The sequence below is a fragment of the Pecten maximus genome, chromosome 13 (assembly GCF_902652985.1).
Source record: "Pecten maximus chromosome 13, xPecMax1.1, whole genome shotgun sequence".
Lineage (NCBI taxonomy): Eukaryota > Metazoa > Mollusca > Bivalvia > Pectinida > Pectinidae > Pecten > Pecten maximus.
In genome coordinates, this window is record NC_047027.1 from 24,896,902 (window position 1) to 24,915,251 (window position 18,350).

The 18,350-nt window shown below is 33.5% G+C and overlaps 1 protein-coding gene across 3 annotated transcripts in view; it reads left to right on the plus strand.

The window, feature by feature from the left end:
• Positions 1–729: 729 nt before the first annotated feature.
• The window catches only part of LOC117341034 (titin-like), a 26,720-nt gene continuing 9,099 nt past the window's right edge, over positions 730–18,350 (plus strand). Inside the window, exons 1-11 of one of the 3 annotated variants that reach the window (XM_033902853.1) lie at positions 730–1,718; positions 2,246–2,572; positions 11,754–12,053; positions 12,583–12,687; positions 12,850–12,871; positions 13,457–13,512; positions 13,808–13,835; positions 13,940–14,016; positions 15,333–15,369; positions 15,496–15,563; positions 15,793–16,983. In XM_033902853.1, the coding sequence (XP_033758744.1) occupies positions 2,266–2,572; positions 11,754–12,053; positions 12,583–12,687; positions 12,850–12,871; positions 13,457–13,512; positions 13,808–13,835; positions 13,940–14,016; positions 15,333–15,369; positions 15,496–15,556 (993 nt within the window). In that variant the 5' untranslated portion in view covers positions 730–1,718; positions 2,246–2,265 and the 3' untranslated portion in view covers positions 15,557–15,563; positions 15,793–16,983. The other 2 variants (XM_033902851.1, XM_033902852.1) reach the window with 2 other exon arrangements.

An 18,350-nucleotide genomic window follows, 5' to 3' on the forward strand; every position in this document is an offset into this window, starting at 1 on the left:
GTACAGTGTAAGTAACTAGGAATGTTGTCGGTGAGTCGACTATCAGTACAAATGTTATTTAGCGGTGTAAGTAACTGGGAATGATCTGTTTTGTAACTTTGCTGCCTTTGTATTATCAGTCTACGTCAAATACTCTGTCGATTACTCTACACATACTTATAGCGCTGTTTCCAGGGTCTGTCTTTCGTAAAATAGCATTGGAATATTTTCAGTGACATACTTTGTATTTGTAAAATAATGAAAAAGTGCAGAAAAATCAGAGCCATAGTGTCTACGATTATCGTGTGTGGAAATGATGCCAAATAAGGGAAATGGCGTCCAGAATAAATAGAGTAGTAAAGCAAGCCTTGCCGTAATAAACAAATCCGAATCTGTAATCTACTTTCACAAACATTATCGTAATTGACGATAGTAAACCGAAGTTAATCAATAATGCATTGTTTATATCCCAGATACTAAAGCGCTGACTTAAAATTGACAGCTGAACATGCATCAATTCGGAGTTGACCACGAGGCCAATTTATACAAAATTTGCCAAATACAAACATAATTATAAGTTTTTTCTCGGAAAGATGAGTAGACATTTTCAAATCATATATGATTGTTCAGAAACAAATACTTATCTGCTAATATCTTCAACAAACAAAAACATCCATATTAGTGTTTACTTCATACTGAATAATAAAAAGCCGAGGCTTTCCGGAAAGTATTATTTCATGTTTACGCACATGTCCATATGTAATTACGAGAGTACAACAGAGGTATTCTGTGTCGACAAATGTACTTTAAATAGCCAGTCATTTTAATGGAGACTTCATAACAGCAATCGTCGTTACAGTACAGTGTAAGTAAGATGTGTTGTAATATTGTGAATTCGGATGGAAATCTACAGATACAATAGGAAATTCTTTCTGAGGCGTTAATACATAACAGTGCTAATAGTGTTGTCATATTGACAGAGCATAGTAGCAAGTCCATGTAAACAAAGACAAGTTGTTATATATATGTATAAGGAAATGGTTAATGTAACAGGGATATGATGAGAATAATAGAATCTATCGCTAGTTAGTGTGTGGGATAGAGAAATCTCAACCACGAAGGTTTAGATTTTTGTCCAGGACGAGGCTTGCCGAGTGCTGGACTAAAACCTTTGTATACTGCTACCGCATTTGAAACTGGAGCATACACCACGGAATCTTCAGTAATTAAAAACGGTACTTTCGACAACAGAATTACGTGCCAATTTATATCGGTAGGTCAGTGCGTTTCTGCCGTATTTCTACTTGTAGCGTATGCAAATGTATATTAGATTGCACCAGAAAAAAAGAAAATTTTATTATAGCGATTAGAAATACTAAATAATACCAAAGTGATATCATCATTGCCATACTGAGAACACAATCAACATGTAGCTGCGAAATATGAAAATACTAATGTTCAGACTTTGTATGCAGATGGTCCTGGTTCCTCGCTCATTTTATCACCACAGGAGACCAACTATACAAGGATAGAGGGTGACACGTTACCGGACATCACCTGTACAGCGGACTGTAGACCTGGCTGTACCTTTGTCTGGACACGGCCGGACAACACTAACTTTACTGTCTCACCTGTGTTGACACTGGGACACCTAGACAGATCAGAACACGGAACATACATATGTACTGCATGGAATGTTGGAGGGGAGTCGACTATAGTGATAAGTGTTTTTGTGAAATGTTAGTATACTGCATGTAGATGAAATATCCAATATATGAATAAGGGGGAGCTCGACTTGCCCCATAGTTATTGCAACCTTTTCATAATTGAATAGTTCCAACTACCAGTAGTTTTTTTCGTATCATCATGTCATCTTCAGCGAATCCTGGTGAGAGGCTAAATTATATCTCCGAACGCAAGAATCTAATCACGAGACAGGTCAAATGATGAACGCACCAATACAATGTCTTTCATTTTGGTAGTCGACCTGTGGAAACGAGTGCTTGAATTCTTCAAAACCTGTAAAATTTTATAAACTTCATACAAATTTGCGCTTAATACCAAATACTTTATATCACATATTTTGAAGTTATTGCCTGATTTGAAATATGATATATGGAAATACTATGAAAAATAGAGAAGTAACCAACATTCCTCTGCTTGTTCTTTCATGATTCATTTAATGTACTGTTTGTACATTCTATTGGCCGATTAGCATACTATGCAGTCAGCATTTTTAAACATTCGTACATGATTTGCATTTTAGATGAGCCACATCCGTATCAGATGCTGGAGCAAAACCAGACACTTCATCTATCTCAGTCAGAAACCCTTATTTTGTCGTCTACATTCATCTCTAACCCGGCGCCATCATTCACTTGGACCTTCCAACCATCGAAATCAACTTATATTACGGTTCTGGTAAATGGAACGGATGACGTTATTATACAAAATACGTTTGAGGGGAGGAATTTGATCGCTATTTCAGTTTTGACTCGGACCACTTTACAGGAGAGCTGGTTTGGATTATATAAAGTCACAGCAACAAACAACCAAGGAAGTGCCATGCTTAGCTTCGCAGTTCGTGAAAAAAGTAAGTATTTTATTATAGATGATTTTAAATATCTATGCAAAATATAATATCCGATTAATCCAAAGTTATTAAGGGCCATGCAAATACAAAGTTATATCATAATTAATAACCAAATATGTCAATGGCTTCTATTTAAATCGATGATATAAAACAAAAGAAACCTAGGAACATCAACATGTATTTACCATAAGGCTGAAATCATGGTCTTTATCCATCGGCATCTATCGAAATGCTTATTTCTTTTCACGAATGATAATGGGGAAAAGTCATTTGTAACCGAATCGACTGGAACTTTGCAACACAGTAGGATGTCAACATCTCGCTATAAATGAAAGATTTAAAACATTGCAATAAAAAATGAATGAATAAATAAATGAATTAATAAATCACACTTATTATTACAAACAGTACAAGTTGAGGAGCACTTATCTAAATGATTGATATTGAACGTTATTGACTGCTCTTTCTTTCAGTTTCTCTATGGTATATCCGATTGGCATAGTCATTTATTGCTTTGTTATCTTAAGATATGTTTTTTTTTTTTTTTTTTTTTTAAGGTTTCAAATTGAATTTTATTTTTCCAGCAAAAATTGAGGGGTGCCAGGTTGGGACCCCGGGTTCACCCCTCTTACATCATGACGCCTCTCACAGGAGGCCTCTTTCACATCTTTCACACATTCGTTTTTCATTTCAGCCCATTTGCTCGTTTTGTAATAAAAAAAGAAAAATCATTCATTCTACAAACTCTTTCATACAGTATATTCATTTATATGCGTTTATATATATTTTTTTTCAACAAAGCAATGTGGGAGCTACATTTGCACACATTCATGCTAAGAGCTACATTGATTGATATATTATTTTAAAATTCAACAATAAGTATACATGTAATTTCCAAAAAATCTCCAAAATAACGTATAACCATGTATGTGTGCAAATGATGTATCACCAATAGGAAACCTTAATAGAAATAGACGACACATTTACTTTACAAAGAAGAAATAATGAAAAGGAACAGAACAAACATTGAAAAGGGAAATTTGAGTATCTATACTTATCTAATACTCCAATATCACAATATATATACAGTATCCCCCATATTTAGCACACAAACTGTGTCACAAAGCTCCAAATAATTGTTTTTTGTTCACAGAATAAAGGAACTTAGTTAACTAAGGTGAATACAGCATATACACTGTCACATCTACATAAAAAAAAAAAAAAAAAAAAAAAAAAAAATCATCACACATCACAAAGAGAAAAGAAAAGGAAAAGACAAAAAAGAAAAAGGAAAAAGTAAAAAAATTAAACATAAATATAAACAAACAGACATGTGGCATATGTGTAATTTCAACAAGGTACATTTATGCATAAACTCTGTCTTTACATGTACACCTTTTTTTACAAATGCATTCAATCAACCTAACACATTCATTCACACGTGCACTCTTATCATACATACTTGCATGCATTAATATTTGTATATGATATATAAAATGTACAGCACAGAAACAACCATGACCCCCAAAAAAGTCCACTGTGTTACCACAAGGGTCAGTTGGGACTGGCATCATTTTATATATATATATTTGACTTAATTTTAAGTTGCACAATCTTACACCCAAAACATATACCCACCCACTGATACACATACACACACACACACACATATACAAATGCACAATGATTTATCCACATAAACAAAACTTTATATATATTACCTTCTAATAGTTTAGATAATATAAGGTGTTTTATACATCATGAAATTCCAAATCTCACCTATGCCACATGCACTGGGGTTACAAATATACATTAAAAACACCTGTTATCAAGGAAGAAAAAGAACAATGAAATGGTAGACCTTCAAAAAAAATAACCTGACAAAAACAGCAAAAAAGAAAAGAAAAATCAATTGTTTAGGGGGTACCATTTCTGGTTAAAATTATCTATAGTATTGTTTTCTGAAGCCAAGATTCTCTCTACTTGCTTTATTTTTAGAAATTGTTTCTTACTACCATCAAAAGTTGGTAGGGTCTTTCTGAATCGACAGTTATAAATATAATATTTAATTATCAGTATTAGATAGTTTGTTATTGGCGGTCCATTGTCACAAATAAATAGTATGTCTTTGATCCCCATCTGAGCTGTTATTCTAGAATTATTTAGGTTTATATTATTCATCCAATTTCTCAATTCAATCCATATTCTATCTACTTTCCTACAATAAAAAAATAAGTGTTCAATAGTTTCAGGGGAATCCCTACAGAAGGTACATAAACTATCATCAATTGCATTAATTTGATATAGAAAAGTATTTGTAGTTAAGATCCTATGAAGAATTTTAAAATGTAAATTTTGAAACTTTGTTTCCATAATAACCTTAAAGCTTATGGTATAAATTTTATTCCAATCAAGTTCCTCATTTCGATTTATATTTATTTTTCTAATCCATTTCTCTTGCTTTTCTATAGGGTATTGTTTATAACTTTTCACAAGAGATTTATAGACATATTTTAGATCTTTCATTTCAATAACTTTTTTAAACAAATCTGTACTTCTTCCTGTAACATGTTCTCTTCTCACATGATTTAATTTTTCTTTTGGTATCTTTTTAACTACTGAAAAATATTGTAAAAAATTGAGATTATCACATTTTATTTTTACCATATTGAAAGGTAGAAATTCCAGGTTATTATCTAAAAAATCTTTAACTGTTTTAATTCCATTTGCTTCATACAAAAGAAACTGTCTAAAGAGAGTAAGTGGTACATAATTTAAAATATCCTCCTCGAGGACAGATGATAGGTCGTCATCTTTATACTCTGCCCATGCTTAAATAACATCTTTCCAAAAAGGATTAGTTAAGGTGTTTGCTATTTCTTTTAGTTTTAATTTACCCAAGCTCCACATCCTTTCCCCTCCAAATTTAATAAAGTTTGTCTTTGCTAAGGATTACCAGTCACCGGCTTCATTATATAGTCTTTTAATCCATTTAATTTTTAAATATTTCATAAAACTGTCAATATGTATCATCTTTAATCCACCCTCTTCATAATCAAGAATCATAGTATTTCGTTTAATTTTATCCGGTTTATATCCCCATATTTTCCCCAGTAAAGTAAGATTTCTTTTTGACCACATTCCAAGAAGTTTTTTAATTTTTGACAGCTTTTCCTTATAATTTAATTCAATAATATCTGACAATTCAAGTGAAAAATTAACACCTAACAATTTAAAATTATTTGAGGTCCAATTAAACTGATATTCTGGACACAAAACCTCATCAGAGTATTTTTTGTTACCTATCCATATTAGTTGACACTTTTGTACATTTAAGTTTAGTCCGGATGCACCATGAAAATTGTTAAAATCAGTTATTGTACTGGACAATGATCTGGGAGAACCATCTAGAAATAGAAAGGCATCGTCAGCATATTGGCCGAGTAAATATTCTCTATCATTTATCTTAACACCTTTAATATTTGTATTTTTTTTCAATTGTATAGCTAAAATCTCCATGCCTATTAAAAATAGATATGGGGATAAAGGGTCCCCCTGTCTAAATCCTCGTTGTACTTCAAAAAAAGATGAGAAATATCCATTATTAATTATTCTACTTTTAGCGTTATGATATAGAATATGTATCCATTTAATCAAAGATTCACCAAAATTGAAAGATTGTAAAGACCTCTGAATAAAACTCCATTCTATTGAATCGAAAGCTTTTTCGAAATCAACTAATAACAGTAGACCAGACATATTCTTTTCTTCTAATTTATGCATTACATCATATACTAATTTTATATTTTCTCCAATAAACCTATCCTTCGTAAATCCTTTTTGTGTATTGCTTATGATTACTGGTAAGACTCTTTTTATACGGTTTGCTATTGCTGCCGATGCTATTTTGTAATCAGTATTGAGTAAGGTGAGAGGTCTCCAGTTCTTAATTAATCTTCTGTCTTTTGATTCTTTTGGTATACAAGTTATGATTCCCTGGTTTTGAAAGTCTGATAAGGTTCCGTTATTATATGCATAGTTAATGGATCTGCAAACAAGGTATTTCAAATCTTTCCAAAAGAATTTATAGAATTCACTACTAAATCCATCTGACCCAGGACTTTTCCCATTTTTCATATTTTTCAAAGCATTAGTACACTCATCAACATTAATTAGACCTTCACAACTTTCTTTATCTGTATCTGGTATTTGTTTCTCATGATCGAAAAGAGGAGATGAGTTATTGCCAATATTTCTACTGGAGTAAAGTTGTTCATAAATTTTTTTTTCTTCTTCTAATATTTCAGTTATCTCTGTTATAAGTTCACCATCAGAGTTAATCAACTCCTTTATAGTTTTATTGGTGTAATTTTGTTTTTCAAGATTGCAAAAAAAGTCAGAACCTTTTTCCCCCTTTTCATGCCATGTAACCTTTGATCTCATAATAATCCCTTCAATTTTTTCTTTTCTCAAATCATATAATGCTTTATTTTCTTTTTCCAAATCTTCATATAGTTTGGCAGTGGGTTGACTATTTATGGAATTTTCTAAATTCTGGATCTTTTCTGCAATCACTTTTTCTTTCTTTTTCTTTTCTTTTGAAGCTTGAATTGAATAATCTACTGTTAAGGTTCTGATTTTCATTTTTATTATTTCAAACATCATCTGATCATTTACACCCAACTCTATATGTTCTAATGTTTCCCAATTACCAGCAATTTTGTATTCATTAACAGTATCTTTAATGCATTGGTTTGCCAAGTCGACCCATTTTTTATCCTTAAGTAGACTACAATTAAACTTCCAATATCCCTTACCTCTTATGTTATTGTCTTTTCTACAAGTCAGATGTATACAGGAATGGTCAGTTCTATAACCTGGTGAGATACTGGAATCTGTAGTTATATCAAAAATATCTTGAGAAATCAAAAAGTAATCTAACCGGCTTTGTTTTAGTGGATTTTTTCTACGCCATGTATAAAGTCTTTTTTCAGGATGGTGTAATCTCCAAACATCAAATAAATTTAAATCTTCCATGTTTTCACTGATACATTCCCTACTCTGTTTATGACTATCTTGAATGATGTTGTACGTGTCCATATCTATATCATTTACTACATTCCAATCTCCTCCCATTATAATCTTTGTATTAGAAGCTTGTCTTATTAGTCTATATATATGATCAAAAAAAGTAGGTATATCATTATTGGGTCCATATAAGTTTGTTAACGTTAATCTTGTTTCATTTAGTGAAACATCTAAAATAATATATCTACCATTAGGATCTATAACTTTACTGTGAATCTCTATATCTATTTCCTTTCCAAAAAATATAGCAACCCCAGCACTAGACGTACTGCCATGACTAAAAAAACATTTTCTCCCCCACTCATCTTCCCATTGAGTTTCAATTTCTTTACAACTGTGAGTTTCTTGTAAAAATATAACAGATTTCCGCTTCTCCTTTATCCAATTAAACAGATCAACTCTTTTAGTTTTACATGAGTATAACCCCCTAACGTTCAAAGACATCTCAAACTTAGCCATTGTCGATGTTAAAAAAGTTAGAGATAAAAAAACTCAGATAAACCATTGCATTGTTCGATTGTTCCTTGTTTTGACAGATATCGATTTCCACAATAAAAACAGGTGAATACACAAAAAGAGAAAAGAAATTTTTAGGACAAACAGAAATAAAAAGTATGAAAAAACACTTAGGACAAAAATAGACAAAAAATAGATTCATAACGGATTTAAAGCCTCTAGAAGATACACTATATAACAGTATATCTATGTCAGCGTTTTAACATGTTGGTCTTGTTATTTGATAAAATAATTATAACCCATGAACAAAAGACACTATTAAATTTAGACAACTACTTTTGTAATTGTAAATCGTTATTGCTATAGCATAGTTATAAAATACCAAAAATTCAACCATATAGTTGAAATGATAGATCAAACATACATATACTTATGCCATTTCAACTTTTAATATTGTAATTAGACTTTACTATAATCGATGGGAGCTCGGACAAATCAGTAGATATTATTCAGTCTTACCTTCGTACGGATATGTTGATTTGCATGGCAATGGTATGTTAACAATATAAGTAGATATATGTAGGCTTGCTGATAGTGAATAGGAATATAGAATCATCAAAGAGTGTCTTTGTCATTTAATGAAAAGTATGATTTTTAAAAACAATATCCCTGAATGAATGTCGACAGGCTTCACACCGGAAGTACAAATAAGTAAACTAATCTCCGCAATGGATATTAAATTAGAAATACATCCTTCCGGCAATGGAAAAAAAAAAAAAACTATGTTTCGCCAAATAATGGGACTGCTTATCAATTTGCGTAAAGATATGTTATCGAATTGTCTTAAAATATACATTTTTTACAATGTTTATCTTAAATAACAAATTTCGTGATCTTGAGCACTGAAACGCGTGGACATCCGAACTAAAGTTACTGTAGTTCCTAAACGCAGTAGGCCTACTGTAAACGAGAAAATTATCAAGGTTGAAAACTGCAGTTCGCATACTTCTACTTGAATTATTAAACTTTAACTTATTTACTATTAAATATACCATGTTCTGAGCAGTACCGGAGTAGACATCATGCGGTTTGGTCATCACAGTCGTCGGGAACTTACAAACCGGAAGCGAGTTATACCTGTGAAACCTAATTACCGCCCGAGACAAATCATGTTCAATATAACATGAAAAGGAACTTTAATAAACTAAGTGTCCAAAAAGTACATGTTGGATTTTCAACATCGATCTCACCCTATGCTATTTTGAGTTTTTTATTTCGTTATCAACGCTTCAGCCTAATAAAGCATAATTATTATTAACGCACTTTGAGGTAATTTCGTGATGTACTTTCTTGTTAGAGTTATCTCCCCTTCTCATCAGTATGCTAGTTTACATAATTATGTGAAATATAGTTGTAGTTGAGTTTTTTTCTCTCCAAACAAAACAATAGTAAAATATACAACCGTGAAGGTAAAATATACTGGTTGGCGACCCATTATCCTGAAAAATATTATTTACAGTAACAATTTAAGGAAGAAAAAGTTGATTTTTTTTTGTTGACTTACGCATATCTGCCCCTCACGATTAATGTCTCTGGTTGTTCCTAACGTGCTGTCGGATCACCTCCTTTATGTCATCGTAAAGGTCGAAACGCACTTTCTTCTCAGTGGCCTTGCATTTACCATATATAGCACAGTTATAGTGCCATGCGTATTCTATATCACTATGATTGTTTAGTCTGTGGATAAGGTCCAAATTATCTTTTGTGATATCATCATGCATTCTGATGCCACTCTTATCCTTGATGGATTTTTTCTTCCTCATGACGGAACTTTTAGACTCACTGTTGTAAAACTTGACGATGAGCGGACGCGGTTTTGCCCTTGAAGGAAGTCTGTGAATAGCAACAATGTCTCTTGTATTAAGATTTATTCTGTCTCTCGCATCCTCACTATCCTTCGTCATCTCTTTACACGTCTGTATAAGTCTGTCTCTTAGGTTGTCTGCGGTCTCGTCCTCTAACTCTTTCATTCCATTCACCCGGATGTTACACTTTCTGCTGTATTGCTGGTTATAGTTAGTATCGCACTGTGTAACTTTCATAGCACTCCGGAGTTTGTCTATCTCTTCGTCCTTCTGTTGTAACTGTTCCTTCAATAGGTCTGTTTCCATTAAAAAACCATCGATTTTCTCATCTACCACTTTAAATCTATTCTCAACCATATTCCTGGTTTCAGTCAATATCTCTGATTTCAACTTTTTCATGGCACTATCGACAATTTCCTGAATTTCATCTACTCTCGCCAGTTTATGAATCAACTGCATCTCCTCTCTCATCCGTCTGAATTCCTTTTGTAGTAATTTCAAAGAGATATCATCTCCAGCATCCGAGAGTCGAGATTGGGACGTTTTGCTACTACTACTTGTCATTCTTGTATTTCTACTCATTGTCGCCTTACACAGAAGTCACCCGTAGTAAATTATTTCCATCTGTTGTATGTATGTACGTACATGTACATGTATATGAATCGCTTAGTATTTTCACTATGCGCGTTGTGAACACACACCTCTAAAAGTTCAATGATTCACATCTAAGCACGTACTCGCGCATACACAATTTACACAGGTAACGCAGGTAAAGTCATCGTGAATTGTACTCATCCAACCCTGGTGAGTTCCATACAGATTGAATAACCGCAGTATTCCTTAATTTCTTACGTCTATTAGAACATATGAATTGGAACACCCGATCACTATATCCTTATACACAATCTGGTACCAAAACGTCCACATTTGTCCATGTTTAACCTAGTATTTTGACCAAAAATGTCCGGAGCTGACTTAGTGTCGACTGACCAGTACGGCCGCCATCTTAATGATAAGATATGGTTAATAACATCTGAATTGGTCTGTTTAAAGATCTTGTTTAAACTCAGCAAAGATGTTGTCAACAAGAATTTACCAAACTTTCAGAAATTCATCCTCGGTTTATTGCATTTTAAGAGTAGTTTTGTGGAAGCGTCCTAGTTTCCATTGCAGTTGTATGTAGTTTGATCCATTTTAGATGTCCACTTTGTTAGCTTCTCTGTTTATATGGATCCGTACTGGTACTAATGTTTTGTGTCTTTCGTACAATGATTTAGCTACATTTACTCAAGTCAGTATATCCAAAAAATATATGTGTTACCTTTTTTCTACCTTGGAAAAACAAAGTCTTATTTCTAAAAATCTATATAGATCTCTATAAGATAGTTATGGTAGTATAAGCAGACTGTAAAAACTAAATTTTTCATGAAATATATGCTTTTAAGCGGAGGACTCTCAGGATTAAATACAGGTTATTAAAATCGTTTTAGGTTTATCTAACATTAAACAAACACAGGAATAAATAGAAACATGTTTATTGTATTTTTTGACAGTAAAATATAGTGGGGTAACGTCTCAAAGAGATGACGTCGTAACTGACTCCTGCAATTAATATAGTATTAACCATACATAGTTCGATATATTTCACTCGTACTTCACACTCGTGAAAATGTCGATATTCTATCATACTCATGAAATATGTGTTCTATTAAACGGGGATCCATTCAATATCATCTTTATATTAAACTTTGCTATTCTTTTCGATATTTCAGTGAACCCAGGAATCCCAACAAATCTGTTAATTGGTTGTACCAAGCCTCACTCTGTTGAAGTCTCATGGAGTGACGGAGGAGACTCTCAGTATTACCTTGTTATATTCAGCACAGATAGGTTTCTTAACTCACAGGAGGTTTATCCGGAGACGATTACAAAACGCACAGACGGAAGTGACGTGTATAGTCAAAACATAGACAATCTGGATGGAGGTCATGTCTATTTCTTTAAGGTTGTAGCGTACAATAAGTATGGAAACACAACATCAGCTGGCGCTGTTGGCTGTACTGTTCAGGAACGTAAGTATTTAGTAAAAAACATTGCAGTTTTCCCATTTTGTCGTAAATTGTATAATACAATGTATTTAGTTACCATCAGATATAATAGCTAGATGGTAAATGGTAGTATTTAAACAATAAACAATGAACACATTTGTGACTGGATCAAATATTGTGTGCGGCCACTGTTTTCTTTTGTATATTGTAATACCCACAATATATTTCTGTCGTTGATTGATTGAACAAATAATATACTCTTTGAACCATATTTTGATATAAGTTGTTGATTTGATTTTATAGCAATATACAGTTTACAGTTGAAACAACTTTAATAAAATGCAAGGCATGATCATTTCCGTTTCATTTAAGATTACGTTATAACTGTGCTATCTTGTTATGATTATTCACAAACATTCTGGAAGTGCCGAATTTCTGTGTACATTTAATAAAATATTATACACTATCACATACATGCAATAATTGCCTAAGAGATATATACTAAGGAAATGTATTCTGAACGAAATTATTTATAACATTTTGTTTGGTGTAGCATGTTACAGTGGAACTGACAGTATGTTTGTCCCTGGAATGGTGCTGACAGTCACTGGCGTACTCACGCTTTTGTTCACGGTTGGAATCGGGATTTTTTTCAGACGTAAGTACACATACTGTGAACTACTTGTCGTTTTTTAAAACGAGTTAAAAATTATCAATAAAAAAAAGTGTTATAAAATAGTTACAAAACAGTCGTTAATATAGTGAAATTTGAAGATGTATAATTGAAAAAAAATATAACACTGATTATCTCTCTTTGCAGGAAATGGAAGACTCTGCCATTGGTAAGCAAATACAATTGACATCTTTTTAGACGAGTATTGATTATCAAATATAAAGTGTCAATTGCAAAGTTATTTTGATCATATCACAAAATTAGAAAAAAAAATTATACCTCTCATGAACAAAATTGCCGAAATATATAAAAAAAAAAAAATAAAGTTTTTTTTTTTTTAAACATCACAACATCCGTATTCGTCGTACATTGTACGCATTTGAGCAGGTCAGACGGAACGGAAGTGATATGAATAACCACTCATTGTTCGTATCATGACCGGATATCTTTTTCCTATTAACTCCTTATTCATCTGTACATATGAGTTTGTTTTCGAACATTGGGAACTTCATTTACCGATTTCGTATCTACGCATGCTATCTACCCTCATGTATGTTTATTTTATTCGTTTGAAAATATGATTGTTTAGGTTTATTTACCACTTATCATCGGTTTTTGCAAGAGATAGAAAATAATTAAGCTGGACTTCAGTAATATGCTGTCTGGCTTCCTGTTGCATGACTTCGTGCTTTAAAGACAGACATGAATATGTCTGATATTCTTTTATTTTACTTCAAAAACCTTTTTTTTTCAGCACACGTCAGCTTCCAGAACAGAGAGAATGCCAGAATATGCAACTTTCAAATCGAGGTAATATTCTCAAAATGGATACGCTTTTTATTATGTTGATTTTATTCTCATATATTTACACTTGTTAAATGGTAACATAGCGTTTATGTTCTTTATTTGTAACTTCCACTGGTTCTTTGAGACTTGATAGTATATGCACAAGCAGAAGTATATAGTATAAGCATAAATTGTACAACAAAATAGTTTATTATGTACGCCATTCTTTTTTTGCTTTTTGTATTTTTTAGTTTTTTTTTTTTTTTTTGAACGAAAAGTATTTTTGGTGTTAAGTGTATTTCACTTATCTTAATTACAGACGGCAGGCCTCAAAGCGAAAATGAAAGGTAGGAACATAAGAACATATCGTCAACTCTAATCTATTTACCTTTCGTATAAGTGTATCGTGATGACTATAGTATGTTACACATTGCTATTTAATACAATGCAGATCTCCATATCAAGAACTTGATACTAATGAGGTTGCCAAGGCGTCCGTGTACTCGGAAATAGGAGGACATAATCATGGTAAGGCATTTGTTTCACTTTAAAAAAAACTACATGCATGCGCTTTAAAATCAATGCATATATTTTTTATACGTGGGCTGGTTGATATGTTGTGAGCCTCAAATCGAAGGATTTGAATTTGGCAGGGTATTGTAGTATTTTTCAACATAATCCCATTAAATATCTACACGTTTGCTAGCGGTGTTTAAGAGCTTCAATGCCGTTTTAATATAACTCCTTTTTATTGGCTGTTCAGAGAGTCTTCCACTGCATGCTAGGGTTAGGTTTAGGAAGCCTGAAATAGCTGTTTTCAGTTTTGGAAATAGATGAAAGACTTATGGAGCGAGAACAAGAAAATAAGGCGATCCTCAATCAATTGAAAGAAACAATCGGGAATGGCAGCCATGGCAATGACTCTTTCACTAAAACCTTAAACGATTTTGTCCGTTTTGCAGAAGCCGCTGGTCTTTGGTACATTAGAGTTCTTCCTCGTTGATATAAAATAACCATATGAGAACAGTCCTTGGGTACAGGGCCCTATATAGTCAAAGAATAGTAAGACTTAAAAAGAACATCCTTGAATTACGAGGCTCGCAACATACCAATCATCCCTGGTATACTACCCTTGCAAACATTAATGTGTAGAAACCTATGTAGCGGGACTGGACTAGATCGATCTTCGGTGACCAGGTAGCTCAATTGGTAGAGCATCCGGCTAGTGTTCGGAGGTCCCGGGTTCGAACCCCGGTCTGGCCGCTACATTTTCTCCTCTCCTGTTACAAAATTGGCGCCCAACTAAAATACCCACGGTGGTGGTATAAGGGTCTCATGTGTCTTCAAGGGCGAAGACTTGAAAAAAGGAGGGAAGTGTGTGGCGGTACTGGACTGGATCGATCATCGGTGACCAGGTAGCTCAATTGGTAGAGCATCCGGCTAGTGTTCGGGGGTTCCGGGTTCGAACCCCGGTCTGGTCGCTACTTTTTTCCTCTCCTCTTACACCTATTTAGAGAAAAGTTATATCCATTCGTCCCAGAGACTTATCAGGAACTAGGGTTGTAGTGTTGTTACGAATCCAATGACTTGTCCATATTATATCATATAGGTTCGTATGTTTTGTCCGAGGTCAAATCCCATTATTCTTATCGTTATCTGTAGAATATGGCCATACATTTACAATATATATCAACATGTAAAATTAGGTAGCATATACGAAGATGATTTATACGTTAAAGTGTTTTGTTTCTATTTATAAATTTCATATTTAATTGAATGTACGTACTGCTTAATTATCATTCATTGAACAAAATTCACGATACTGTTTCTTGTGCTTTTTTCAGCTAACCAAATTGATCCTTACAATGATGGAGATGATGGGTAGGTAAATTATCAACACTTGCGATTTGCTGTGATTTAAAAAAGTCTTACATCATGCTTGAAACCATCCATGTTGAGGATATACTATGTACATTTTATTTAATAAATGTCTGCTTGTATTAACAGAAAGTACGAGTCGTTGGAAGGACGTTCGAATCCAAACGTTTATGAAGAACTTCATAGTTAAACATCTGGTAACGTAACTGTAAAAGATTTTTTTTTTCTCGTGCTGATAATACAACAAACCGATTAATCAATACAATCAATCAATATTCACTGCAACTTTATTGATATAGTATTTCTTTGTATAATTGGTAATCTATAAGCTGGTTATGTTTTCTCGCTAGTTACAACCAACCACATTTACGTCTTCATATATGTATGTTGTAAAACATCACTGACGTCCAATTTTCTCTTTTTCAGGTAACAGAGGGACACACATCAATACTACCATCGCTGGTACAGATTAGGGTTGATACAACATTAGGGAACTTGTCAATAATTCGCTGTCCCATCAAGCTGTGGATGGAGACTGGGGATCAAGAAGGACATTGCCATGTCGTTATATCTGTGAAATGGAACATTCAATGTTTGAACTTTTAATTAGAAAGCATTGTTGTTGACAAACTAGAAAGCATTACTGTTGACAGACTAGAAAGCATTGTTGTTGACAGACTAGAAAGCATTACTGTTGACAGACTAGAAAGCATTGTTGTTGACAAACTAGAAAGCATTGTTGTTGACAGACTAGAAAGCATTACTGTTGACAGACTAGAAAGCATTGTTGTTGACAAACTAGAAAGCATTACTGTTGACAGACTAGAAAGCATTGTTGTTGACAAACTAGATAGGTCGTTTTTTCACGTCATTATCAAATGCAGAAACATACCTGACATCCATTCATATAGAGTGTGTATACTAGTTACCAAATTGATGTGATGTTTTGTGATATTTATGTTTGACATTTATTACATACCTATGTAATCTTACACTATTGATACAACACATTTCAATTAACGCTTTCTCTGAGTTTGTACCATACATGTGTTATACAAAATGTAGTATCACGCTACTAGCTAGAACTACGTTTTAGGGGAATTTCCTGTATCATCTCGACAGTGGAAACAGAGGAATATATGACCATATTTTACTTCATAATGTTCTACATTTAGATAAAATGATAATTAGATAAGTATTTATATAATAATCCGATTTTTTTTATAATAACCGTATCGACTAAACAACAAATGTTTTCATTCAAATCAAAGCATCTGTGCGTTTTAAAGAGTCAGTACTGCAAAGCTTCTAAACGATCTTGTGATTAAAAATTAAGGATTAAAATAGAAACGAAATATCAATTTTAAAATAATTTGATTTCGATTACTTGTGCTTTATGCTAGCGAATCACATCAATTATTTACAATGACAATTTAATATTTCACTCAATACTGATCACAATGTTTTTATTTAGACATTTTTAATTTCTTCCATTTCATTTCATTAAAGGTGTTTATTTAGAATTCTCAATAAATTCGCATGCATTGAATTTGATGACGTAACCGAAAGCCCACATACTATTAAAACATGACGATAATAAAAACAGAATATCATGAACATTATTGGATTATTTTTGCGTTTATTGAGACAACAATGTGCTAAAGTACAAAGGAAGGTAACACTTATTTTTTTCATAGCTATCGTATCAAGTAAAACCGAACAGTTATTGCGAAAATAGCAGTACTGCATTTGCTTCACCTATATATAGCTAGTTTGGCTAGACCTACTTTTGTTTTACAGTTTACGGGTATGATCATATAACTAATACATCTTCCCAACCATAGTCGGTCTAATTACTTATCCGTGGATTTTTTCTATTAAGAATATTTGTTCTTCTCATGTACAGTGCATCTTTGATTACAATAGACTGGTCTGCACGTCTGATCTGACCACCCTTAGCTGACCCTGACTACAGGGCCACGTTACTATCGTATCGTTTTGTAAACACTTCAAGATAATTGTCTGTGTATCCACAGCAGATCCGTCTAGATTGCTACAAATTTCTAACTTCTGGCAAAGACGTGTGTATGATATACACGTCTCTTTTTCGGAGACGTTGTCTCCACCCCAACCCCCGTATTGACTTCATACTTCTGTTTACCCTATGACATGAGCTCATAACCGGTCTTTCTACTATATGACACATAAGTATAACCTGTCACAGGTTTACTGGTTATAAGTCATAGGTAAACAGACATGTAACAGAAAAAAAGAGAAAACGCAGTAGCGAGACAGGGGTTCGAACCCAGGACCCTCCGATTTCTAGACGGACATTCTGAGCTACGTGGTCGTCAATGATCATTCCAGTCCAGTCCGCTACATTCCTCACTCCTTTTATCAAGTCTTCGCCCCAAAAGACAACCGGTTCGGATATCCCTTTGCTTGTGCATCCTACCAATGTATAAACAAGGATTTGCAAGCTTGCAAAATATGTAACAGGAGAAAGATAGTAGCCAGACCGGGGTTCAAACCCGAGACCCTCCGAACTCTAGACGTAACTGAGCTACCTGTTCACCGATCAATGATTCATTCATTTTCATGAAACAAATCCCAAATTAGCTTAGAGGATAATAAAATGTATCAATCAATACTTCCACTACGGATCAAACCTGGGAACTCGTGATAACTATGTACTCCTCTGCTCAACCAGCAAAAATGTACTCGCTATGAAAATAAATGTTTGGTTATGTATTGTTCAACGTACAACTTTTTAGAAATGAGTCATTTATAATTATGGCCGGCCTTCCCCGATAGTGACAGTAGCTTGCTACTTTAAAGCTACAATAATACCTGTCCCAGCCTGATCGGTTTAGAGTGAAGATGCCTACAAGTCCCTCCAACGACGATTCAGCAATATCAAAGATATTGAACAAAACTAAATCTAAAATAGGGTTTCCTAAAATGTCCTTCTAGTCGGAATAAGA